The 27,356-nt window shown below is 34.2% G+C and overlaps 2 protein-coding genes and 1 pseudogene across 2 annotated transcripts; all 3 read left to right on the plus strand.

Moving 5' to 3' along the window:
- Nucleotides 1-2,968: 2,968 nt before the first annotated feature.
- Nucleotides 2,969-7,490, plus strand: LOC100809142 (probable carboxylesterase 11). Its single transcript, XM_003553833.5, has 2 exons — nt 2,969-4,096; nt 6,659-7,490. The coding sequence occupies exons 1-2, from the start codon at nt 3,312-3,314 to the stop codon at nt 7,194-7,196; spliced, it is 1,323 nt and encodes a 440-aa protein (XP_003553881.1). The 5' UTR covers nt 2,969-3,311; the 3' UTR covers nt 7,197-7,490.
- Nucleotides 7,491-12,100: 4,610 nt separating this feature from the next.
- LOC102666111 (transcription factor bHLH13-like) lies at nt 12,101-14,299 on the plus strand (annotated as a pseudogene).
- An 8,172-nt stretch (nt 14,300-22,471) lies between these two features.
- LOC100810217 (glyceraldehyde-3-phosphate dehydrogenase, cytosolic) lies at nt 22,472-26,743 on the plus strand. The gene is made up of 11 exons (XM_003553835.4): nt 22,472-22,688; nt 22,910-23,010; nt 23,716-23,831; nt 23,941-24,040; nt 24,514-24,660; nt 24,761-24,821; nt 24,984-25,081; nt 25,367-25,509; nt 25,626-25,709; nt 25,970-26,059; nt 26,460-26,743. The coding sequence occupies exons 1-11, from the start codon at nt 22,658-22,660 to the stop codon at nt 26,500-26,502; spliced, it is 1,014 nt and encodes a 337-aa protein (XP_003553883.1). The 5' UTR covers nt 22,472-22,657; the 3' UTR covers nt 26,503-26,743.
- Nucleotides 26,744-27,356: the final 613 nt, after the last annotated feature.

Genomic DNA, 27,356 nt, shown 5'->3' on the forward strand with positions numbered 1-27,356 from the left:
ATGCCGATGACCCAACCACGCCTACGACGCACCCACGAAGAAGAAATCGAACCTCCACACCAACAACGACACTAAACCACAACCCATACGAACACGATGAAGCACAAATCAAATTTAGGGTTAGGGATTGCATATAACTCATGTTTTAGGGTTTTCATTTAAGGTTAGGTTAAATCCTCAACGTCACCAAATTTTTACCACATCACAGCAGGGTAAAAAAAACCAAGCCTTTCCATCGAACCAATCAGACATTGACATGTGGCAGTCAACGTCTGAGGCTAACTAAGGCTAACGGTCAACGTTCAATTGGGACGCCCCGGACCAACATCGCAAGGATTTACAAAAATGGGGAACCAAATTTGTGAATTAAATTATAGGGGGACCAAATCCAAAACTGGAACAAAAATGGGGGACCGAAACTGCAATTTTACCTTTTTTTTTTAATGATTTTTAACTCTAAATAATTATATTTTTAAATTTAATTAAAAATCATAGGTTCATATCTATATAAAGTTAAATTAGAATAAAAAATAATAAATTTTAATTATATGAAAATAAAAAAATTATATAAAAATAAATTTTAATCATTTCATAATCTAGCATTTTTTTTATTTCCTTAGTTAATTTGTACATGTAACATTTCAAAATCATTCATCTCATTCTCAATCTATAATAAAAAGACACTTTTAATTTCTAATAATTGAGAGAATACAACATTCTTTATATTAACCTTTATTCTTCAAATTTTATATATTAAAACACACATATAAACACAAGGAAAGCTATTCAAACAAATTGTATATATGATTTACTATGTAGTATGTAGTTCGAATTGATTTGTCATTCATTTACAAAATGTACATTATGATTAATTTATTTATTTTTATAATAATTGTATTAAATATTAAATAAAACTTATTATTGACTAAGAATATAAAAAATTTTATACAGATATTAAACTCTATTTAAATTAAGACTTATTCAATTTAAATTTGACAGTTTGTTTTTTTAATAATTGAATACTAGTAACTTTTTATTCAATAATTTAATCATTTTCATGGTTTCATCCAACTTCGCCGACACCCTCACACACAAGATCACAACCCTCCCCACCTTCTGAAGCCACCATACTTCCCACGTGGCTAGACAGCTAGATCCCCGGCACACATGCAATGATGCAAATATTTTGACAACAACAAAACCATACAGCCCAAATATCAACATAAATATAATTTAAAAATTTGGAAAACTCCAAACAGAACAAATTAAAAAAATCAATAAATTATTAAGAATAAATAATACTTTTTAAGCAGATATTAATTACAAATCATTGTGAAAATCAAGTTTAATGAATTAATAAATACTTGTACAACAAAATGTATAATAAAGAGAGAAATAAAAAAAAATTAAATATAATAAATGATGAACAGAAAATGATGTTATTCAAATTATTGTATGTGTAAATCTTCTCAAATGAATTTTACTATAACAATCTTGAAAGAGTAATATATTAGAGATAATTTATAATTATTCTCGTTAACAATATAAAAAAAAAAAACAATAACGTAGGCCTGTTAAACTTTATAACTTTCCACATATTTTAAGATGTATTAATAGCTGTTTTCTTCTTATACCTTTCATTTATTTTAAAATTTATTAATGAAACATCTACTCATTTTAAAATTATTCCTTAAATTGAGTATAGTATCATTCAATGTAATTACTATTTAAACCAATTAATTTAAATGATATTTTTGAAATATAATTAAAATTAACTAATTTGATTACTTTTTTTAATTTTGATAAATTAATCAGATTTAGGACGTAGGGTTAGTGGGGCAATGCATTTTAAAAAAATTCAATAAAATTACCATAGTTTTTAAAGATAAATATTAAAATCTAAATTTCAAACTAGAATAGTCACGCTAAATCAAGACGTGCCTATCCGAGAAGAAAATTAATTATTAAGATAAGTCATGAATTAAATTACTTAATTGTGAATATAAAATAAGATCAAAGTGTCAAAAGAAACAAGAGTTATTGAGGAAAGAAACATATGAGAAGAAAATAGAAGGAGTAAGAAATAAAATGACAAAAGGTAACATATGAGATAAGCAAAAAAAGTCTATTGACTTTATTGGAGAAAAGATAAAAGAAAATAGACTTTTAAATCAATATGGAAATAAAATAATAACAAACATATAAGAAAAGTGAAAAAAAAAATTTCAAACACATAAAAATAAGATATATAAATATTAAAATAAGAGAGTGAATTTATTTATCTTTACATTGAAAATAAATAAGGAATACAAACATATAAAATTAAAAGGTGTAAACATATTAAATTTTGACACAAATATAGGTGGCTGTATTAAAATGAGGGGTGTATTTGTCCACCCTCAAATACACATAGCTTGCTTAAATTAGTTATTTATTTTTTATATAAAAATTAAAAAGAATTTTATTTATAAAATTCCATGGATGCACTTGCAACATTTTACTTCTATATACTCTTTGTTATAACTTAAAATTTGTTAATAACTACAAAATCACATATGAAATTTGTTAAAAATGAAGTCAATTTCACAAAATTTTGTAATTTCTATTCTCATGTGTTAACATTAAAAGAATTATATTGATTGTCATTTTTAATTTTTAATGATATATTAAAACATTTATTTTAATTTTACTCGCAAATAATTGTTATTTTATTAAGACACCTAATACCACATTTATTAAAATTAAAAAAGAAAGTTGAGATATTTTGATAAAATTATTTCACTAATTATTTTATTTATTGTTTTCTTTAATACGTGAAAAAGCTTTAAATATCCTTCAATTTGAAATACATAGATTAATGAATTTCACATTTTCATTATTTATTCATAAAAAATTCTTAACTCTAACCTTTACATTTTATAAAAAATAATTAACTTCTAACTTGATCAAAGGTTAAAAATGAACAAATTCCTGAGAAATATTTTTATTTTCCATGCATTAATAGCTTAATTACGAAAAACAAAAATAGAAACATGGACTGTTTTGGAAAATAAAAAAAGAAGAAAAATCAAATCCCATCTCTTTTTCTTTCTGCCTTTACATGCTGTCTTCTTCCTCCTTCCTTCTTCTTCTTCTTCTTCTCTTTCCTTCACCAGCAAAATTCAAACCCATTCAACCCAACAAACCTAAAACAAACAAAAAACCCCTAATCCCACGTAATTATCAGCTTAATCAACCCCAATCCGATCCAAATTAAGCCATGAAATTATCCTAATTAACGGTTTTCCGGTTTATGTAAACTACACAAAGCGATGCCGAGCGTGGCCGTGAAACTCTACAGCGTCTTCTTCAAGTTTCTTTTAAAGCACCGTTTGCAGAACCGGATCCAAGGCCGGCCCGAAGACTCCGACCCGTTCGGCGTCACGACCCGACCCGACGAATCGGTGGCTCCGGCCAACCCGTCATTCTCCGATGGTGTTGCCACTAAAGACATCCACATCGACCCCTTAACATCTCTCTCGATTAGAATTTTCCTTCCAGATTCCGCGCTCGAACCTAATTCCCAACCTAGCTCCAAACCCGAACCTGGATCGGTGAACCACGAAACGTCGTCGTTGCGCGCGGTGAGGCGCAACAGCTATGAGCCGGCAATCTTCTCGCCGCGGGAGGAGGAGCGACGGAACAGCGGCGGCGACAGTGGCGGTTGCGGCGGCGCTTACCGGGGGTACGCGCCGTCGCCGGCGGGGAATGGTCGCCGGAAAAAGTTACCGGTGGTTCTGCAGTTCCACGGTGGCGGGTGGGTGAGCGGGAGCAACGATTCGGTTGCGAACGACGTGTTCTGCCGGCGGGTCGCGAGGCTCTGCGAGGCGGTGGTGGTGGCGGTGGGGTACCGGCTGGCGCCGGAGAATCGGTATCCGGCCGCGTTCGAGGACGGGCTGAAGGTGCTGAATTGGCTGGCGAAGCAGGCAAATTTGGCGGAGTGCACTAAGTCAATGGGGGGGAGGAGGAGGTTGGAGGGTCAGCACAAGCATATTGTGGAAACCTTTGGGGCATCAGTGGTTGAGCCTTGGTTGGCTGCTCATGGAAATCCATCAAGGTTGCAACTTGAACTTCTTTTATTATGGCTTTTTGTTTGATCTTATATATGCTTGTCTTAGTGTAGTAGATTGATTTGCTAGAAACACTATTTTTTTTTTTTTTATCCATAGGAATCGAAGACAATTATTAGATACTAGGGGGTTTACAACAAAGTCACACATCTTGTTCAATCAAGTGAGTTAGGCCCTCTGTAGCAGCATACTATTTGATACACTCATTTGAATACAATCAAATTTATTGAAAGGACTTGCTAATTTAATGAGCTTTTATTCATGATTTTGTAGTTTCCTATAGTGAAGAGAATATTAGGAGTGTGATAGCTCTTGTTTTGATTTTTGTTTTTTATACATCTCATAGTTTTGGATTGGCGTTGATGCCCTTGATTGTCTGTTTTAAATGTAGATAGTGATTAGAGACTGTAGAGTAATAATTTAGCAAATTGGTGAAGGGATCTGTGAGTTAGGGAGGAGGTGACAGACTGGGTAGTAAGCAGGGGGTTTTGAATTTGATCACAGCAAGTTTGGGTTGAGATTTTCAATCTGATGTTGATTGCAATTGAACTAGTGACTTAGGTCTTGTTTGGTTAAACGTCTCCATATGTATCTATAGAAGGAAAAAGAAGATAAAACAAATTATGTTTCTCCTATAAGTTAAAAACAACTTATACACTTCAATTTTTATAGAAGGGTTTTCATCTAATTTGTCCAGAAGTTGAGGTTCATAGATTTTAATTTATGGGAGACGTTTTATTCAATTTTTCCTTTTATTTTCTTCTCCTGTAAGTGCTTATGAAGAAGTTTATCTAAGCTGGACTTTAATGTTGCCAAGGAAGATGTCTTTAGAGTTATTTTTGCCCATTGTTTTTTGTTTAATTTTGTCACATTTTAGGGAAGTTTCAGATTAAAAGAACCATTATTTATTCAGCCTCATTTTACTGGTTAACTAGTTACCCTCTTGAGTGTTCTCGAATAAAATCACATTGACATTCTGTTATGTGGGATAAAGTTCAATTTTTTTCAGTGTAGAAGTTATGGCATGTTGTTTTAATCCATGGTTGTTTAAATTCATCACATTCTCCCTTCCCGTTTATTTAAGTATTTAGGTTTTAATGAAATGGAATTTCTTGTTTGTCTATAGTTTTTTTTGCCAAATTTCCTTGATAGAATAGCAAATTTGCCCATCTCACTTGCCAAATTGGGATTGATTGGTGTCTATACGAGTAAGCTTCATTTTTCATCTTATCTAAGAAATTATGTCCAATGACGTGGGGTCATTTGCTTTTAGATTGGGACCATTGGGTCTGTAGCTATTTTGCTCAGTTCTTATATAACTTAACATTCTGGATATGTAAAGGCATTGAGAGAGAGGAGTTAAAGTGATGACGGTGTGAAGAATTGTTCCGGTGGATGTCACTTGATGGCAGCACCGGTCATCCTGCACTATAGGATAGGAAAATTAGAGAGGATTTTGATGATTAAGGAAAAAGGAATGGTGGACCTAAGGTGCTTAAGCACTAGTTCATGTGAATGCTTTTCTCCTTGGACTTGTTCTTTTTTGGTTTCGGTCAGATGTTTTCTTTACTATATTTCTTATTGTCAGTACCAGATTTCAGTTTTTTTTAGCATTCCGGTTTCCGGCAGACCCAGCCATCCCTTTTGAAACTAACAATCAAATACTACTATATTTACTATATTGTAATTTTCCTTCTAATTTCCAAATTTTTCGTTTCGTTGTATTTACTATATTGTAAGTTAATTAATAGCATTCCGGTTTCCGGCAGACCCAGCCATCCTTTTGAAACTAACAATCAAATACTACTATATTTACTATATTGTAATTAATAGCATTCCAACTCATGGACGCAGAGCTGAAATTAACAATCAAATACTACTATATTGATTAGACTACAAGGGCTTGTAATGAAGCCTAATGTAATGCTTCACATGAAGTTTCTGCCATTTTGTTATTTGGAGGGGTCTCTACACTCTACTAACCATTTTGGAGCCTTGTCTTTCTGGGTCGCTTTTACTTGCTGTTGTAATGCTCAGTTTGTTCTTAATGTTGGCTTAGAATCTCGTATCTTGTTTAATCTTTTCTATTTGTTGTCTGCAATCCTTCCTCAACTTTCTCTTTCTAAACAGATTTCTTGGTTAGGGAATCAGTCTTATTCTGCTTAGCTTCCCCATTCTTAATATTCCACTTGTGTTTTAATTTTTCTTGAAAATGGAATTTTTCTGGTAGTAAATTATTTTTTAGAGCATATATTAGGAAATTGACGTCTAAGTACGTTGGGTGAATTAAGAGGATGCTTGTTTGACTTTGATTATTGATGTTGCAAAGATTTGATCTATTTCCTTTGGACATGGACATATATATTTTGTAATGCTCTGCCTCTTCAGAACTGGTCTTGATTAAAAGCAAAAAAATAAAAATAAAAAAATTGAAGGGTATCACTTTTGTAGATGAGCTGTTGTCTTTAACCATAAGTATTTTCTTGTCAGGAGTTAAGTACACCTTTAGTTCAAAGCTTAACCTTTTTTTTTCTTTGATATTGAATCAGGTGTGTTCTTCTTGGCGTGAGTTGCGGTGCAAATATTGCAGACTATGTGGCTCGAAAAGCTGTAGAAACAGGCACACTTTTGGACCCTGTCAAGGTAGTGGCACAGGTCCTGATGTATCCATTTTTTATTGGAAGTGTGCCTACTCGTTCTGAAATTAAGTTGGCAAACTCTTACTTTTACGACAAGGCAATGTGTATGCTAGCATGGAAACTATTCCTACCTGAGGAAGAGTTTAGCCTAGACCATCCAGCCGCCAATCCCCTAGCCCCAGGTCACGGTCCTCCTTTAAAGAAGATGCCTCCAACATTGACAGTAGTGGCAGAACATGACTGGATGAGGGACCGCGCCATTGCTTATTCAGAGGAGCTTAGGAAGGTGAATGTTGATGCACCTGTTTATGAGTATAAAGATGCAGTCCATGAATTTGCAACACTTGACGTACTTCTCAAAAGCCCTCAGGCCCAGGTTTGTGCCGAGGACATTGCCATCTGGGTCAAGAAATATATTTCGCTTCGAGGTCATGAATTCTCATATTGAGCAGTATTTAAGATGATGATGGTTCAGTGAGAAAATCTTTGAAGGCCATTTTTCTGCTACCACCAGTATATATACACCTTCGGGGTTACGAGGTCCTGCTGTTCTTGTTGTTGACCTGTTCCACGTTCCCTCCACCTGTCAGTTCTTGTTGTAAGATAGTTGTTTGAGAGTTGAGCTAGAGAGAGATCCATTCACCTCCATGCACACTGCATTTGGAAGCCCCTGTTCCATTTTTTCTTGTGTATTATGATGTACTATTTCTCATGATATAAAATTTAGTGATATATTCTTTTAGCATTAGGGTCATCGTTCATGAAGTCTCCAGTCTATTCTCTTATCTATGCAACTTTTGGAGTAGTAGTGGGACTTCATAGTTAATTAATTTTGTACAGGAGACCAGTTCTCTGTGTTTCGATATCATTAAGATTTCGGATTAAAAAACAATTTCCCTTAAGATACCTTTAGTGATTGTCTATAGGATGAAGATATGAAGTTTCTTTAATAATATTAGCTAAAAGCTAAAACCGATTTTGCTTAGTATATTGTTGTGCACAATGTTGTCCCCAATGAAGAAAAAATATTTCATCGTTATCTTCTTGTTGATTGTTAAGTTTTAGGCATACACATCCACTAGTATAAATATGTAATGATCTTCACTAGATAAACTTGGCTATTATCACAAATCTTGAGGTAATTGCCCACACACACACTCCTCCCCTTGAATTCCTGGGGTGTGGGGGGGGGTTGAGCCATGTGGAGGTTGAATCCAGAACCTCTCATGACGTAAAGAGATGGGATCATATGCTTATCATGGTTAAAACTCAAAACCATCTTCTCGTACCAAAGCCGAACCAGTGTTTTGGCTTGCTGGTTTCAATATTGGAAGCACTTTGAGGGAATGGGAGCCACCACTCTGACCCTGTGAGGGGTAGGGTATGGACAGGTTTATGAATCTGTGAGATCTTCTGGGCTTATTTGCATCGGTGGCATCTCTGCTGACTGAGCTGTAACCATGAGTTCACTAGAAGGTAACTATGGTTGCAGGAAAAACCCCTTGTTACTTTTGAAAGTCAAGCAGTGTTACGAAACAATGGAAGAGAAACGATTGTACATTATGTATTTGCATCATATAACCATATTTTACACCTTGTTTGAGGAGGGGGCATAATATATATAGTGTGTTGAAATATGTTTGTGTTGTTTCATTATCCAAAAAAATAACTAACAGATTGTGGTAAAAAGTTCCTCTTGCTTGGTATTTTCACTAAATTAAGTTAGAATATGTTTACAATCTTTATAGTAAATTAAATTTACTTAAAATTTGGTAAATTAAGATATTTAAATTAAGGGAAAATATATTTTTGCTCACTTTAAAGATAGCATAATGAGAATGAAAACAAAACAGCATGAGAGAGAATTTATATAAATTTTAAGGGTTTAAACATGTTGGAGATCTCTTAACTATACTTGAATTTCGCAACTGATTTCTGAAATTTTTTTGCTTTTCGTTGGGTCCCTGATAAAAGGAGAGGGTTGTGTTAGGCTTTCGACAGCCAACGTTAAACTTTGTCGAATCTCTATGACATGGATCAATTACGTAATAATGTGAATGCTAGGTCGTTGCCCGGAAGCAACGCGCTGTATGGCTCGAGTACAGTGTCAAAAGAGCAAGGGCCGCTGCATCGCCGCTCGGATGTAGTGAAAAGTAAGCAAGGGTTCCCACATTTTCGTGAACGGGTGTGGGTAAAGAAGCTAGTTCATGACAGGAGGATTCGCTTTGGTACATGGAATATAGGCACACTTACTGGAAAATCTATGGAAATAGTGGATGTTATGGTGAGGAGGAAGATCAATTTTATGTGCCTACAAGAAACTAAGTGGACAGGTGAAAAAGCGAAAGAATTAGACAACTCGGGATTTAAGCTGTGGTATACGGAAAAAATCAGATCAAGAAATGGGGTAGGGATTATTGTGGACAAGGAGTGGAAGAAGGATGTCGTGGATGTAAGAAGAGTAGGAGATCGTATCATAGTCTTAAAATTGGTAGTGGGACAGGACACCTTTAATGTTATTAGTGGGTACGCACCTCAGGTTGGGTTAGCAGAACACTTTAAGGTAAAATTTTGGGAGGATCTAGAAGGGGTACTTCAGGATATACCCCAAGGAGAGAAAGTTTTCCTAGGAGGGGATCTCAATGGACATGTAGGTAGCGTGGCTAGAGGTTTTGAGGGGGTGCATGGGGGTTTTGGCCTAGGGGAGATGAATGGGGAGGGTAAATCCATCTTAGAGTTTTCGGAGGCTTTGGATCTTTCTATAGCCAATACATGGTTTAAGAAAAGAGAGGAACATCTTATCACTTACAAAAGTGGAAGGACATGTTCTCAGATAGATTTCTTCCTTATCAGGAAGTCTGATAGGAAGTATTGCTTGAACTGTAAAGTTATCCCGGGAGAGAGCTTGACTACCCAACATAGAGTTTTGGTTATGGATGTAAGAATTAGAGATAGGGCAAAGAGAAGAAGTCCTATGGTAGCACCAAGGATCAAATGGTGGCACTTGAAGGGTGAGAAACAAGGAATCTTCCAACAAAAGATATGGGAGGGATGGTGTGGACAATCACAAGGAAGTGCAAATGATATGTGGAACAAGATGTCCCAAGAGATTATTAAAGTGGCTAAAGAGACGTTGGGTGAATCTAGAGGTTTTGGACCTAGGGGTAAAGAATCGTGGTGGTGGAATGAAAATGTTCAGAGCAAAGTTAGAGTAAAAAATGAGTGTTTCAAGGAGTGGTCTAGGTGTAGAAATTCTGAAACTTGGGATAAGTATAAGATAGCTAGAAATGAAACCAAAAAGGCGGTGAGTGAGGCAAGAGCCCAAGCTTTTGACGGACTATACCAAGCTCTAGGAACCAGGGACGGAGAAAGATCTATATATAGGCTTGCTAAGGGTAGAGAGAGGAAGACTAGAGATTTGGATCAAGTAAAGTGTGTTAAGGATGAAGAAGGCAAAGTCTTAGTGCATGAAAAAGATATCAAGGAAAGGTGGAAGGCGTATTTCCACAACTTATTTAATGATGGATATGGATATGACTCTAGCAGTCTAGACACAAGAGAAGAGGACCGGAACTATAAGTACTATCGTCGGATTCAGAAACAGGAAGTAAAGGAAGCGTTGAAAAGAATGAGTAATGGTAAGGCGGTGGGGCCAGACAACATACCTATTGAAGTGTGGAAAACTCTTGGAGATAGAGGTCTTGAGTGGCTCACCGAACTCTTTAACGAAATTATGAGGTCAAAACGCATGCCAGAGGAATGGAGGAGAAGCACGTTAGTGCCAATCTATAAGAACAAGGGGGATATACAAAATTATGCAAATTATAGGGGAATCAAGCTCATGAGTCATACCATGAAATTATGGGAAAGAGTGATCGAACGGAGATTAAGAAAGGAGACTCAAGTTACTGAGAATCAATTTGGTTTCATGCCGGGAAGGTCGACCATGGAAGCGATTTATTTATTACGGCGGGTGATGGAGCAATATCGCATGGCCCAACAAGACTTGCACTTGATTTTTATTGACATGGAGAAAGCGTATGATAGAGTGCCTAGAGAGATTTTGTGGAAAGCTCTAGAGAAGAAAGGGGTTAGGGTTGCATATATTCGAGCTATCCAAGATATGTATGATAGGGTATCGACTAGTGTTAGGACACAGGGTGGAGAGTCAGACGATTTTCCCATCACAATTGGTTTGCATCAAGGGTCAACCCTTAGCCCCTACCTTTTTACCTTAATTCTGGATGTCCTCACGGAACAAATCCAAGAGATAGCGCCGAGATGCATGCTTTTTGCAGATGACATAGTCCTCCTTGGAGAGTCGAGGGAGGAGTTGAATGAGAGGTTGGAAACTTGGAGACGAGCTCTAGAAACACATGGCTTTCGCTTAAGCAGAAGCAAATCGGAGTATATGGAATGTAAGTTCAACAAAAGAAGGAGGGTTTCTAACTCAGAGGTGAAAATAGGAGACCATATTATCCCTCAAGTCACACGGTTTAAATATCTTGGGTCTGTAATACAGGATGATGGGGAAATTGAAGGGGATGTGAATCATTGCATTCAAGCAGGATGGATGAAATGGAGAAAAGCATCGGGGGTGTTATGTGATGCAAAGGTACCGATCAAGCTAAAGGGAAAGTTTTATCGGACTGCGGTAAGACCGACGATTTTGTACGGAACAGAATGTTGGGCGGTCAAGAGCCAACATGAGAATAAAGTAGGTGTAGCGGAGATGAGGATGTTGCGGTGGATGTGTGGTAAGACTCGACAGGATAAAATTAGAAACGAAGCTATTAGAGAGAGGGTTGGAGTAGCGCCTATTGTAGAGAAGATGGTGGAAAATAGACTTAGGTGGTTTGGGCATGTAGAGAGAAGACCGGTAGACTCTGTAGTGAGGAGAGTAGACCAGATGGAGAGAAGACAAACAATTCGAGGCAGAGGAAGACCCAAAAAGACTATAAGAGAGGTTATCAAAAAGGATCTCGAACTTAATGATTTGGATAGAAGTATGGTACTTGATAGAACATTATGGCGGAAGTTGATCCATGTAGCCGACCCCACCTAGTGGGATAAGGCGTTGTTGTTGTTGTTGTTGTTGGGTCCCTGAAACTTCAAAAGTTTTGCGGGAGATCCTTATCATTAGTCTCTGTCCAAAATGTGATGACGTGTCCGTTAATTGGACATCTCAGCGATACATATACGAAGTCAGGTCAGAAGTATCAATGACATGACATGCCAACTTGATTTTTTTATTTTTATATTTAATTTAATTTAATAAACTATGTTGTTGGGTTGCGAAAGATACGAGGTATTTGGGTTTTGCGAAAGTAGAGATTTTGTTGGGTTTTGGAGATGAAGATTGAGGTGGGGTTAGGAGGGGTGTGGAATGAGGAAGAGAAAGCGACAATGGTGAAGGTTTTGGGTCGAAGGGCGTACGATTACTTGGAGGCAAATTCAATTTCGAACGAGAATATGTTAATGGCGTTTGGGAGCGGCGAGAATCTATAGAACAAGCCGTCGGATCTCGTGGAGCGCTCGAATGCGTCAAACTTCAGTAGGAACTACGCTATCTTCTGGCAAATTTTGCAGTCAAAGTATGGAGATTGGGTTTTGGGGTGGAGGGATGGGTGTTGTAGGAAGCCAAGAGAGGGAGAAGAGGTTGGAGAAGTGAGAATTGATGATGATGAGAAAGTGCAAGGGAAGAGGAAGAAGGTGTTGCAGAAGCTGCACATGACTTTTGGGGGTTCTGATGAGGAAATTTATGCTTTTGGGTTGGACCGTGTTACCGATATAGAAATGTTCTTTCTTGCTTGGGTTAATTAAGTTTTTCATACCTAGATTATAGGTCATTTTCAAATTACTACCTAACATTCATTTTTTTCAACCAAGTACCTGAAATTTTTTTGTTTCATTTTACTACCTACCGTTATTCTTCTTCTATTAAGTATTGACTTAGTAGACTGAGTGTCACATCATCACACCTTGTCACGAGCACCTTATTTCAACATCATCACGTTCAATGACATGACAATGTTGTGTCAGTGATTGGACATGATGACATGACAATCATTTTGTCACGTCTTCACTTAATGGAATGAGACTAACGGTAGGTACTAAGTTGAAGCAATAAATTTTCAGGTAGGTATTTGACAAAAAATGAATTTTTAGGTAGTAATTTGAAAACGATGTATTTTTCAAGTATGAAAAACTTATTTAAACCATATATAATTGATGTTTTTGCAGTTTATGATCAATGTAAGGATGTAACATGTTATGTCTTTCCTCATTTTTCCTTCACTATTCTTTGGACTCAAAATATATATCTCATCATTTGATCTTGTTGGTTTTCTTTTAGCTTTGTCCGGATATTAAATGTACGCATCTTAACTCTTTAATTTCACCTTTAATACTCTCTTACTAATCTAGTTCAACTGATTAAACATGATAAATTAATAGGTGAATTATTGTAAATTTTAAATAGTTTTTTTTTATTCCTACCGATAAAAAATATCTTATTAATTTAATGTATTTCTTATTATAGGATAAAGTTTCTTAAGTCTATATAAAAGTAAATTACATATATGTTCATCAAGTTATTTTATTTAATTTTTAGTTTTTTTAACAAGTTCACAAATATTTGATCAAATAAAAGTGTTTGAGGAATATTTTTTTTATTGACGAATAAGTTTTGCTTTTAAACATAACTTAAATTTACGATTATCATTTTTTTATTTTAAATAAAATAATAAAATTTATCATTTATCATTTTATTTGAAATTAAATTATTTAGTTTGATAAAACTCCTCTTTATCATTTGTTAACTAAAAAATTGTTTTTCAAATTGGATTAATTAAGTTTTTCATACCTGGAAAATAGACCGTTTTCAGATTACTACCTAAAAATTCATTTTTTTGTTAAATAACTACCTGAAATTTTTTTATATTTCAACTGATTATCTGTCGTTAGTCCTCTTCTGTTAAGTGATGATATGAAAGATGAAGTGTCACGTCATCACGTTCAATCACTGACACGTGATTGCCACATCATTGAAGGTGATGACATGATAATGAGATGTTTGTAAAAAGAAGTGATGATGTCACACTTTGTCTACCACATCATCACTTAATGAAAGGTAACTAACGACAAATAGTAAAATAAAATTGAAATTTTTTTAGGTATTTGATTGAAAAAAGTGAATGTTAGATAATAATTTGAAAATAACTTATATTCCAGGTATGAAAAACTTAATTAAGTCTTCTTGCTTCCATGTACTTTTCTTTCCCCCAGGGGCTTGGGGGTCCAGGTAAGTGTTTTGCTTTTGGAAAGCATTTGTGAATTTTGAATACGCTCAAAGTTGGTTTTGATTACTATGTGAGGTCTTTCTTGGTCAAATTTATTGGGATTCAGACAGTTGTTTTGGTACCTATCGATTTGGGGGTGATGGAGATGGTGCCATGGTGGTGTGGGGTGGTGTGCGGTGGTGGGGATAGAAGGAGATTGGGGAGAGAGGTAAAAGAAAAGGGCAAATGGGGGAAAGATAAGCAGAGGTAGAGAAAAAAGAAAATAAAAAAATTGAGACCGTCTAATGAAAATTAAAATAAATATGACGATCAAAAATCAAATTGAATAGTTTATCAATAAAATAGTTTATTAAATTAAATATAAAAATAAAAAAATCTAGGTGACATGTCATGTCATTAATATCTCGTGATTTTGTATGCATATGAGTGACGTGTCCACTTAACGGACACATCATCATGTTTTAGACAAAAACTAACGACAAAGGTCTTCTTCAAAACTTTTGAATTTTTAGGGACTCAATGAAAAATAAAAGTTTTTCTAGGATCAGTTGCGAGTTTTAAGTATGTTGGAGGGTTCACCAACATATTTAAGCCAATTTTAAGTATAATAATATAAATTTTTAAGAGGAATTTTCTTTATTACCACATCATATTAATGAATTAGATAACGTGATAAAATAGTCAAATTTTAATGTTTGATGTAGATAACAATGTATATGATGTATTAATCAATTCCTCAAAAAAAAAAATGTAGTAATAAACAATACATCTTTAAAATATTTTACTTCTTAATATAATGTTGTAATTGATATTCAATACTTTAGAAATTATTTATATAATTTCATACTTCTTTTTGTTATTGTATAATTTAATTATATATCAGAAATATATTATTCGTCATTTTATTAATCATTGTATGCAAGTAGTATGATAGTCACAACGAATTTGGAGAGAAGAAATGAAAAAATAAATAAAAAATAACATAAGATAAATCCAAATAAGTTGGTTATAAACTCTTCCAAAGGCACCATATACATACAACTAATTTATAATTTTAGCTACACCTTTTATTTTTATTTTTATTTTTATTTTATTGTTACTAATTATCTTCAAATTGCTTTTAACATATCCTTTTTCAATTTAGAAATATAAAGAAAAATAACTATTTTTTTTATTTTTAAATAATACTACTAAAAAGTATTCAAATATTAAAAAATTTAAGCAATACAAATTTAGTTTATTGTTAAAAAAGAATGAAATATTATAGAAAAGTTAAAACAACTACGATAATATTTTATAATATAAAATTTAAAAAGTATAGTCCTAATTTTTAAGATAATAAATTATTAAAAATACATTCAAATATTGAAAGTGATATATATAATATTAAATATATCCAGGGACGGATCTATTTTGAAAGCGATAGGAATAATTGCCTCCATTAAGTATATGTTTTTATGAATACTTTTTTTTGCCCTCATAAAAATATAAGTGCTGCCACCGTTAGAAAATTATTTTAAAAAGATGAATGTAAAAAAGATAAAAGAAAAAATAAATTAATTTTAATTTTATTCACTTTATATTTTATTCTTTATTATTTTCAATTTTCGTAATACTCTTTTAGTAGAGTTTATATTATTTTTCACCTGATAACCACTAAAAAAAATTTCTATATTCGTGACGTGACTGAATGTATTTATCAGTTTGTTTATTAACTAATTTAATTGTAATAATTCATGGTCATAACATTTTGAAATTTTGTAACGCTCATCAGTTTTGAAAGCCAAATTGAATGGCTGTTAATGGATGATAATGGCCAATAATGAATTGTAACAGCCAATAATGAGTGGTAATGGCTGGTAAATGCATTCTTGATGGTAGAATGCCTATATAAGCACATGAATTTGGTCCCTGAGCTCATCCCTTCGAATTCAGTCTTATACACCATCTAGAGAGTGGAAGAGAGAGAGCTTGGAAGAACCAAAACAAGAAACTCTCCATAGCAATGGCTGGAGGTATGTTTTGATCTGTAATTTCCGCATTTTATTAATAACCTGTGTTTCTTTGTAGTTTGTAATATCACAGGTTAAAAGAGATTTGTTCTAACATTTGGTATCAGAGCAAGAATTGCCTCTGCCTTGTCCATTTTCGTTTTTCGGTATTTTCCGATTTGATTTTGTTTATGGTATGAAGGGCCTTGTTTCTTAAAAAATAAAATTAGAAATATGTATTTCGTTTGATTTCCTTAATTTTGGCTTTTGAATCGTGAAAAATGGTGTCCGAATGAATGAAAAACGAACGGGTCTGCGTATGGGTCGGGTTTGACCCGCTAAAGGTTGAAGATGATGAACAGTGTTTTAAAAAAAAAAAAAGACAAAAACTCCTACGTTTTGTGCTAGCTGAATGTCAAACCCTTGACTCCGAGAACACTAATATATGTGTAGACCACTAAACCAATAAGGCTTTTTTGATATGTTGTCGTTTTTAATACGTTATATACACATTGTGCTTTACAGTTTTTTGAATTTTGATTTAATTTATGCATGAATATATTCTAGAACATTTTATTCTATGCATATATATATGAAATCAAATGCATAATATTATATTTCAATTATAAAATTATATGAGAATCTTATTCATAATTATATTGTATCTTGATTTTGAAATGCAAAATACTATTTATTCTCATATAATAAATTTTTATGTCTAAGTGATCTTTATGATTTTGATTAATTATGGATTAGCCACAACATCTATATTTGATTAAAATTATATATTAAGTTGGTTAAAGATCATATAAGGAATTAGACATAATATTGTAATTAATTATACTTATATAATGAATTTTATCTCACAAGAATTTTTATTATATCTGTATAATTAATTGGGATAAAATGACGTATTATTTTTCATGATTTACCCACAGGCATCATGATGTATGTATAATTTGTCGATTTTATCATAAAGTAAAAATTTACGATAGAAATTAAATTATTTTCATATTGTACCCGTAAAGCATGAATATTAAGCAAATAATTTGATTATTCTATCATAAGGTTTAATTGTTTCTTATTGAATTAAAAATTTAGCCCATAGGCAATTTTTATGTCACAAGATTCAATTTTATGGTATGTTTACATTGGTAAAAGATACAATTAAGATTAGTATGCCTCAAATTTTGACATAAGCCTTTGAATTTTGCAGCTTCTCAAACTATTAGTTTTTCTGATATTCAATGTGATGTTCCCGAACTCAAAGGAGATAACTATAAGATATGGAAGGAGAGAATTCTTTTACAATTGGGGTGGATGGACATAGATTATGCTATAAGGAAAGACGAACCACCTACAATCACAAATGAAAGTAGCCCAGCTGACGTTGCGCTATATGAGCGGTGGGAACGATCCAACCGGCTCAGCGTGATGTTCATTAAGACTAAAATCTCGGCTGGGATACGTGGTTCTGTTGACCAGCATGAAAAGGTCCGAGACTTGCTTAAGGCCATTGATGACCAGTTCATCACTTCAGATAAGACTTTAGCAAGCACCTTGATCATGAAGTTTTCTTCTCTTCGGCTCACCAGTGTGAAAGGTGTGCGTGAGTACATCATGAAAATGCGAGATATTTCAGCTCAACTTAAGAAACTAGAGGTTGATATGTCTGAGTCCTTCCTAGTGCATTTCATTTTGAACACCCTTCCGCATGAATATGGGCCATTTAAGATTTCCTACAACACACATAAAGATAAATGGTCTATCAATGAATTAATGACCATGTGTGTTCAGGAAGAAGAAAGGCTTGTAATGGAGATGGGTGAGAGTGCACTGCTGACTACTGCTTATGGGAAGAACAAAGCAATTAAGTCTCAAGCTTATCAGAAGGGGAATGGTAAAATACCACCTCAAGCTGATATTAAGAAGGTGGCAAAGTGTTTCTTTTGCAAGAAGAAGGGACACATGAAAAAGAATTGCCCCGGGTTCCAGAAATGGCTTGAGAAGAAAGGTAAATCAATCTCATTAGTATGTTATGAATCTAATATGGTTAGTGTTAATATTAACACCTGGTGGATTGATTCTGGATCTACTATTCATATTGCAAATTCTTTACAGGGTATGCAAAACCTAAGGAAACCAGTGGGAAGTGAGCAAAGCATTTTATCAGGCAATAAGCTAGGCTCACATGTGGAGGCCATTGGAACTTGCATTTTGACTTTAAGTAGTGGCTTTATTTTAAAATTAGAAAGGACTTTTTATGTACCAAGTTTTTCCCGAAACTTGATTTCTATTTCAAGGCTTGTACCGTTTGGATATTCCTTTAATTTCAAAGACACATCATTTGAGTTATTTTATAATTCTAAATGTGTTGGGAATGGTATATTGTCTGATGGTCTTTATCTTCTTGGTTTACAAAATAATGCCACTTATAGTTCTATGCATGTTCAAACTGGTATTAAAAGGTGTAATATTAATGAGAATTCCTCTATGTTATGGCACCGGAGATTAGGACATATCTCCATTGAGAGGATTAAAAGGTTAGTGAAAGATGGGGTACTCAATACTCTAGATTTTGCTGACTTTAAGACTTGTATGGACTGCATTAAGGGTAAGCAGACCAACATGTCTAAGAAAGGTGCTAATAGGAGTTCAAGCATATTAGAAATAATTCATACTGATATTTGTTGTCCAGATATGGATGCACATGGTCAGAAATATTTTATCACCTTTATAGATGATTATTCACGATATATGAATGTTTATTTGCTTCATAACAAATACGAAGCATTGGATGCCTTCAAAGTCTTTAAGGCTGAAGTTGAGAACCAATGTGGCAAGCAAATAAAAATAGTGAGATCAGATAGAGGTGGAGAATACTATGGCAGGTATACTGAGAATGGACAAGCACCTGGTCCCTTTGCAAAGTTCCTTCAAGAACATGGGATTGTTGCCCAATACACTATGCCTGGTTCTCCGAATCAGAATGGTGTGGCAGAAAGAAGGAACCGAACATTATTGGACATGGTGCGGAGTATGCTTAGCAACTCCAATCTTCCTAAATCCTTGTGGGCTGAAGCACTAAAGACGGCAGCGTATATATTAAATCGTGTTCCAACCAAGGCTGTCCCAAAGACACCTTTTGAGTTATTTAAAGGTTGGAAACCGAGTTTGAAACATATGCGCGTTTGGGGTTGTCCGTCTGAGGTGAGAATATATAACCCACAAGAGAAGAAACTTGACCCGAGGACCATTAGTGGGTATTTCATTGGATATGCCGAAAGGTCTAAAGGTTATAGGTTTTATTGTCCACATCATATTACTAGGATTGTGGAATCAAGAAATGCCAAATTTATTGAAAATGATTTGATCAGTGGGAGTGATCAATTGAGGGACTTAGGTTCTGAAATTGATTATATAGAATCTCAACCTTCCACGTCAAATGAAAGATTGGTTGTAATTCATACCCCTCAAGTTCAAAGGGATGATGAACAACACATGATTGGCATTCCACAAACTGTTGTTGATAATCCAGTAGATCAAGTTGATCATCAAATTCATGAAAATGATGAACAACCAGTTGAACAACATGATCCCCAAGAAAATGTTGATGCAACATTAAGGAGGTCTACTAGAGTAAGAAAATCAGCTATTCCTAGTGATTATATTGTATATTTGCAAGAATCTGACTATAATATTGGAGCTGAAAATGATCCTGAAACTTTTGATCAAGCCATGAGTAGTAAAGAGTCAAATTTATGGTATGATGCCATGAAGGATGAGATGAGTTCCATGCAGAGTAACAAAGTTTGGAACCTTGTAGAGTTGCCTAATGGGGCGAAGGCCATTGGATGTAAATGGGTCTTTAAGACCAAAAAGGATTCATTAGGCAACATTGAGAGATACAAGGCAAGACTTGTTGCTAAGGGATTTACTCAAAAGGAAGGAATAGATTACAAAGAGACTTTTTCTCCAGTATCTAAGAAAGATTCTCTTCGTATAATCTTGGCATTAGTTGCTCATTTTGACCTTGAGTTGCAACAAATGGATGTGAAAACAGCTTTTCTTAATGGTGATTTAGAGGAGGAGGTTTATATGAAACAACCTGAAGGTTTCTCCTCTAATAGTGGTGAGCATTTGGTTTGCAAGCTTAATAAATCTATATATGGTTTAAAACAAGCTTCCCGTCAGTGGTACCTTAAGTTTCATGGGATAATTTCTTCATTTGGTTTTGATGAAAACCCCATGGATCAATGCATATACCACAAGGTTAGTGGGAGTAAAATATGCTTTCTTGTTTTATATGTAGATGATATTTTACTTGCAGCCAATGATCGGGGTTTGCTACATGAGGTGAAACAATTTCTCTCTAAGAATTTTGACATGAAGGATATGGGTGATGCATCTTATGTCATCGGCATTAAGATTCATAGAGATAGATCTCGAGGTATTTTGGGTCTATCACAGGAAACCTATATTAACAAAATTCTAGAGAGATTTCGGATGAAAGATTGTTCACCAAGTGTTGCTCCCATTGTGAAGGGTGATAGGTTTAATTTGAACCAATGTCCAAAGAATGACTTTGAGAGGGAACAAATGAAAAACATTCCTTATGCTTCAGTTGTTGGAAGCCTCATGTATGCTCAAGTATGCACAAGGCCTGACATTGCTTTTGCAGTTGGAATGTTAGGAAGATATCAGAGTAATCCAGGTATTGACCACTGGAGAGCTGCTAAGAAAGTGTTGAGGTACCTTCAAGGGACCAAAGATTACATGCTTATGTATAGACAGACAGACAATCTAGATGTGATTGGTTATTCAGACTCAGACTTTGCTGGTTGTGTTGACTCTCGTAGATCAACATCTGGGTACATTTTCATGATGGCTGGTGGAGCTATTTCATGGAGGAGTGTTAAGCAGTCTTTGACTGCTACTTCTACCATGGAAGCTGAGTTTGTCTCTTGTTTTGAGGCTACATCACATGGTGTATGGCTTAAAAGTTTCATTTCTGGGCTGAAGATAATTGATACTATTTCAAGGCCTTTAAGAATTTTTTGCGATAACTCAGCTGCTGTCTTTATGGCTAAGAATAACAAAAGTGGAAGTCGAAGTAAGCACATCGACATTAAGTACTTAGCCATTAGAGAAAGAGTAAAAGACAAGAAAGTGGTCATTGAGCATATAAGCACTGAGTTGATGATCGCTGATCCTTTAACTAAAGGCATGCCACCATTTAAATTTAAGGATCATGTAGAAAGAATGGGACTTGGTTCCAATTTATGATTGTATACATATATGTAAAAATTGAAACTTTTATATTATGATATTTTCTCATATTTTGGTGCACATTGATTTATTTGAGAAAAATTATGTTTTGGACCAAGAATAAACATTGGGTTTATTCATGAAGTTTTATTACCACTTTAAGTATACTGCTTGGGAAATTGAGTATATTGTAATACATAGATGATATTACTCGTTATAAGAGGAACTATCACTATGATTCATATATTCATTTCTTAAGAAGATTGAGCATTAAGTCAAAATGTTTGGACCAAGTGGGAGAATCTAATAATTCATGGTCATAACATTTTGAAATTTTGTAACGCTCATCAGTTTTGAAAGCCAAATTGAATGGCTGTTAATGGATGATAATGGCCAATAATGAATTGTAACAGCCAATAATGAGTGGTAATGGCTGGTAAATGCATTCTTGATGGTAGAATGCCTATATAAGCACATGAATTTGGTCCATGAGCTCATCCCTTCGAATTCAGTCTTATACACCATCTAGAGAGTGGAAGAGAGAGAGCTTGGAAGAACCAAAACAAGAAACTCTTCATAGCAATGGCTGAAGGTATGTTTTGATCTGTAATTTCCGCATTTTATTAATAACCTGTGTTTCTTTGTAGTTTGTAATATCACAGGTTAAAAGAGATTTGTTCTAACATTAATTACATATTTTTAATTCAATAATTTAATTTATAAGATTTTAATTTTTCAATTTCTATTTTTTAGCTTATAAATTACAATTTTTCAGCTAATTTATAAATTATTTTTGCCAAACACGAGACGTATAAAGTGACTTTTTTTAATTGAGACAACAAATTTAACTAGATAAGAAATTAATGAAAGATTTTTATTACGTAGTTTGAATTACATTATGCTTTTTGTATTAATTTTTTGATAGAAGAATTACTACATATTATTAAATTGAAAATAGTATATATTCTTAAAAGATAAATTTCGCTTTCAACTTTTTTTTTTTGTTGAATTTTAGTCTTTATTCTTTGAAGAAAACTGGCTTTTACCGATTCTACATAAAAGCCGTTATCTCGCGATGGTTTTTTTTTTTTTTTTTGTTACATGATTCTTTTGATTTGATACGATGTAAGTCCTTCAAACTTTCTCCGGAAAGCAACGGATTTTGTGGTACATGCCACACACAACTTACACTTATTTCGCTTCACACTTGTTTACTCAGCCATCACTGTATTATTATATATAGCTATGCATGTTTGCACATTGCCATTGCACCTTGATCTTCTGTTACTCACATTCACTGTCTTCTATTGCCCTCTTTTCTTTGTGTTAGCTAAACCAGAGGAGAGATCATGGGCCAAAAGATCAAGATTGGCATCAATGGTACTCTAATAATGCCATTTTCTTTTTCTTTTCTTCAACATTTTTGGATTTGTGTGGCATACTTGTTCAATGTGAATTGTTTAACCATTTATAAAGTGAATGTCTATTTTATCAATTGACAATGTAAAAAAATCAAAGAAAAGTTTGTTGATGTTTCTTTTACCTTGGTAATAATTAATGACATGTGATGTGTGTGTGTGCACTTGCTTGTGATGATGAAGGATTTGGAAGGATTGGCCGTTTGGTGGCCAGGGTGGCAATGCAGAACGATGACGTGGAGCTTGTTGCTGTTAATGATCCTTTCATCACAACTGATTACATGGTACATTAATATTTTCGGTGTAGTTCATATGGGTTTGGTGGTGATGATGTTTAATTGTGCATTTTAGTAGTTGAACATGCATGGATCTTGCTAATATGATGCTTAATTGCATTATGTTTGTTGGAAAATCCCACGTTACCAGTCTCAATTACTGTTTTTTCTCCCTCTATCCATAAGAATCGAATTGTGGTAGTAGGGGTTTACAACAACTCACATCTGCACAACAAACTAAGTTAGATCTCCTTGGTTTATTGGGGTGTGGATTAATATCTATATCTATTGCACAATTTCACTTAATTCCATTTAATTTCAAGATGAAATCTAACATGATATCAGAATCTATAATTCATAATTGTGTATTGCTTTAGAAAGTTTCACATCGCCTCCCTCCATGCCAATTGGTTCTAAAAATGAAATCTAACCATGTTAATTCCTTTGGTCAAATAAAAAAGCACATGTATGTGATCACAGACTAGAGATAATATCTTATTTTGTTTGATAAAGGTGTTGGAAAAAAGAGTATGAATGAATATACAAGAATACCAGTCTGTCCAAATATGTATTAGTATTTTGTTGGGTTTAAAAATTGGATTCAAGAAAGATTCGTTTGTTTCAAATTTGACCAGTGTTTGCACCATGTGTTCATTCCAATAAGCAAACATTAATGAGGTTTATCCATTAGTAATTTGGAATTGTTTCCTGCAGACTTACATGTTCAAGTATGATACTGTTCATGGGCAATTCAAAAACTGTGAGATTAAGGTTAAGGACAGTAAAACCCTTCTCTTTGGTAGTAGCTCAGTTACTGTTTTTGGAATCAGGTATAGTTTAATTTTATATGTTAAGTAGATTGGATATGGATACTGGATACAATTTGGCTCACACAATGAAGTAATTTGTTAGGCTAAAATTGTTTTCTTATTTTATTAGGAATCCAGAGGAAATTCCATGGGGTGAGGCTGGAGCTGATTACGTTGTTGAATCCACTGGAGTTTTCACTGATCAAGACAAGGCAGCTGCCCACTTGAAGGTTTGTCATTAAGCTTTCTTCACATCATATGATGTTGTGAATCAATTATAAATGTGATTACCACTATCCATATTTTGTGTCTAGTGAAAAAGTGAAGGGCAAAATTTTTTGTGAATAATAGTTTGGTAAGCTTTTTTTAGAGTGCGTTTAGTTTCATGTTAAGTAATCTAAAATCACATTGAAATATCAACTAATGTTATTTTTTAGTAAATCTTCACATGCTAGGTTTCTTGTCAAAGAATTGATTTTGAGTTGAAGCAACTTTTTAAGTAGCTTTTACATTGGATAAAATATCTTATAATAAGTTTTACTACTGACTTTGCTTTTGGTGGGACTTCAATTTTTATACACTTTGTCTTCACATTTTATACCAAGGTTATTTTAATCTTCACATTTTATACTGTCTTAAAAGTTAAAACACTTCCCATATTTGGTCTCTTCTCCTAATTTTCGGTCATGTACATTGATATTAGGGTGGTGCAAAGAAGGTTATTATTTCTGCCCCAAGCAAGGATGCCCCAATGTTTGTTGTTGGTGTCAATGAGAAGGAATATAAGTCTGATATCACTGTCGTTTCTAATGCTAGCTGCACAACTAACTGTCTTGCTCCACTTGCAAAGGTAGTTTTTTCCTATAGTTGGTTAAAGTTGAAAAGAATAATTCTCATTATACAGAGAAAAACAAAATCTCAATTAAGTGACCTTGTTGAAATATATTCAGGTTATACATGACAAATTTGGTATTCTTGAAGGCCTCATGAGCACTGTTCACTCTATGACTGGTATGTGTGCAATGTTTTGCATTTCTTTTGGCTTCACATTTGTTTTTTTTTTTTTTTTTATCAGCAAAAACAATTTTATTGAAGGGGTAGAAGGGTTATGCCAAACCCTTTTGGATTCACATGATTCACTATTTAACTGACTTGTCTTTCTATGTTACACAGCCACTCAAAAGACTGTTGATGGACCATCAATGAAAGACTGGAGAGGTGGAAGAGCTGCTTCTTGTAACATCATTCCTAGTAGCACTGGAGCTGCTAAGGTATCTAGCATATGTGAATACATGCACTTCCCTTTCTCACATTGTTCATGTGATTTGAAGTTTTAGTTGCTTTAAGGGATAGTTGAACTTGGAATAAATAGGTAGATATAACAAGCAAACATGTGAATGCAAGTCATGTTATCTGACCATTGTATTTGTAATATTTACTACACTATGTTTCTCTTAATTTCCCAATTTTTATTGTCTTTAGATGTATATTATTTTGTATCCACTCAAGTTCTTCTTGGAAATAACTAACTGTGTGCCTATTTTGGAACTGTTCAGGCTGTTGGTAAGGTGCTGCCATCCCTTAATAATAAGTTGACAGGAATGTCTTTCAGAGTTCCAACTGTAGATGTTTCAGTGGTTGATCTCACTGTCAGACTTGAGAAGGGAGCCAGTTATGATGAGATTAAAGCTGCTATCAAGTGAGTATAAACTGTTTTTTCTTGCTACGGGACATTGATGTTCTGTTTACTTTTTCACATGTAATTACTACTATAATGAAGTCCTCATCTCATGTCCTCAATTTTTTTTTTCACAGGGAGGCATCGGAGGGAAGTATGAAAGGAATCCTTGGTTACACAGAGGATGATGTTGTGTCTACTGATTTTGTGGGTGACAACAGGTGATGATGCATGTAGTTACTAAATTAGTATGCCACCATCATGCATTGTACACCTTAGATGGCCAATTGTTTGGTTTTAGCTTAGGTAGAGCAATGTAGCAATTAGGATTGACAATTAGGTGTGCCTCAGTCTATTGGCTAGATTATGTCACTAATGTTTGGATTGGAGCTTATGTTAATATTGCTATTGCATGTCATTTTCCATCAACAAGGCTTTTAGTGTGATGTAGCTTACCATGTAATCCATCATATGCTGGCAGGTCAAGCATTTTTGATGCAAAGGCTGGAATTTCATTGAACAACAACTTTGTGAAACTTGTCTCTTGGTATGACAATGAGTGGGGCTACAGGTAAAACAAACTTCTATGCCTTTTTATTTTATTTTCACTAAGTGATTAGTCTTTTTCTTTTTTGTCAGTCTATAGGCAACAAGAAGCAAAAACACACTCACTAAGACATGTCCAAACTACTTAAAGTGTTGATGGAAAAAAAATTGCAGCTACTAGCCTACTAGATACTATTCCCTATAGAACTATCTGATTTTGTTACACTTACAGAACTATTTCTCATCTTTGCATGCAACTAAGCACCCTTTTTATGTTTGAGTTAAGTTATGCATTATTTAATCTTGTGCCAAAAGATAAAAAATAACACACACATCCTTGGAGTAGAACTCTAGGCTATGTCATCAAGTTCTCACAGTGGAAATGATTTCTACTTTCACTTTCATTGTTGCTTTCTTCTTTGCAGCACACGTGTGGTTGACTTGATTCGACACATGGCCTCAGTCTAATGAGCTACAAGGAATTTTGCCCAAATCCCATGCCTTTCAGCATTCAGCTTATTTGCTCTATGATTATAAAGTAGTATTTGGAATAATGTAGTAAAAATACAAGAAGTGATGTCTGTCCCTCACTGGGACATCCTTTACTTCTGGCAAACTTGGTTATTAGATTTCTTCTTGTCAAGGATAGTTTTAACTAGTAATTGGTAGGTTATCGTTTTCTTTATTGGCATCAAATTTTGAGAGATTTTACTCGGTGATATCTATATTAATAATAATACATCAATATTTCTTTTCGCAGTTGTGATGCATTTTCTTTTTTGTTGTATTTGGTTGAGTATTTCAAATATTGCAAACCTTGTGTTGAGGTTTAGATGTTCTAAAACCTATAAATCGCCTTGTGTTTTGAGCGTACAGACTAGTCAGGAAGAGATAGTATAGTGCAAACCTGCCAATATGTCTCCCAATGAGCATTTAACAAGTACAACTCAAATAGGTTTACATTTGTATAATGAAAATAACACACTTTTTCAAAACAAATGATACAATAATAACAATTAGACTGAGAAATCTTAAAAACAAAAAAAAACCATTATCCTGACTTTCTAATAGTAGATAGATAGTACTCTCTGTACATAAAATCATTCTAGTTTCATTGCTTGATCAAGATATTTCTCCATAACCTCCCAATCACTATAGGTTAGGTTTGCAATTGGATGTTGTTGTGGTTGAGTGTTATACATATTGGCATACAACTCAACAAAAACAAGGTTAGGATATTCTGCAGTTATAAAGAACTTTGATTGTACATCCTCATCGTCTTTGAGTTTCCACACCCTATTACAATCCCCGACGGTTGATAT

This window comes from Glycine max, chromosome 19 (genome assembly GCF_000004515.6).
Source record: "Glycine max cultivar Williams 82 chromosome 19, Glycine_max_v4.0, whole genome shotgun sequence".
Lineage (NCBI taxonomy): Eukaryota > Viridiplantae > Streptophyta > Magnoliopsida > Fabales > Fabaceae > Glycine > Glycine max.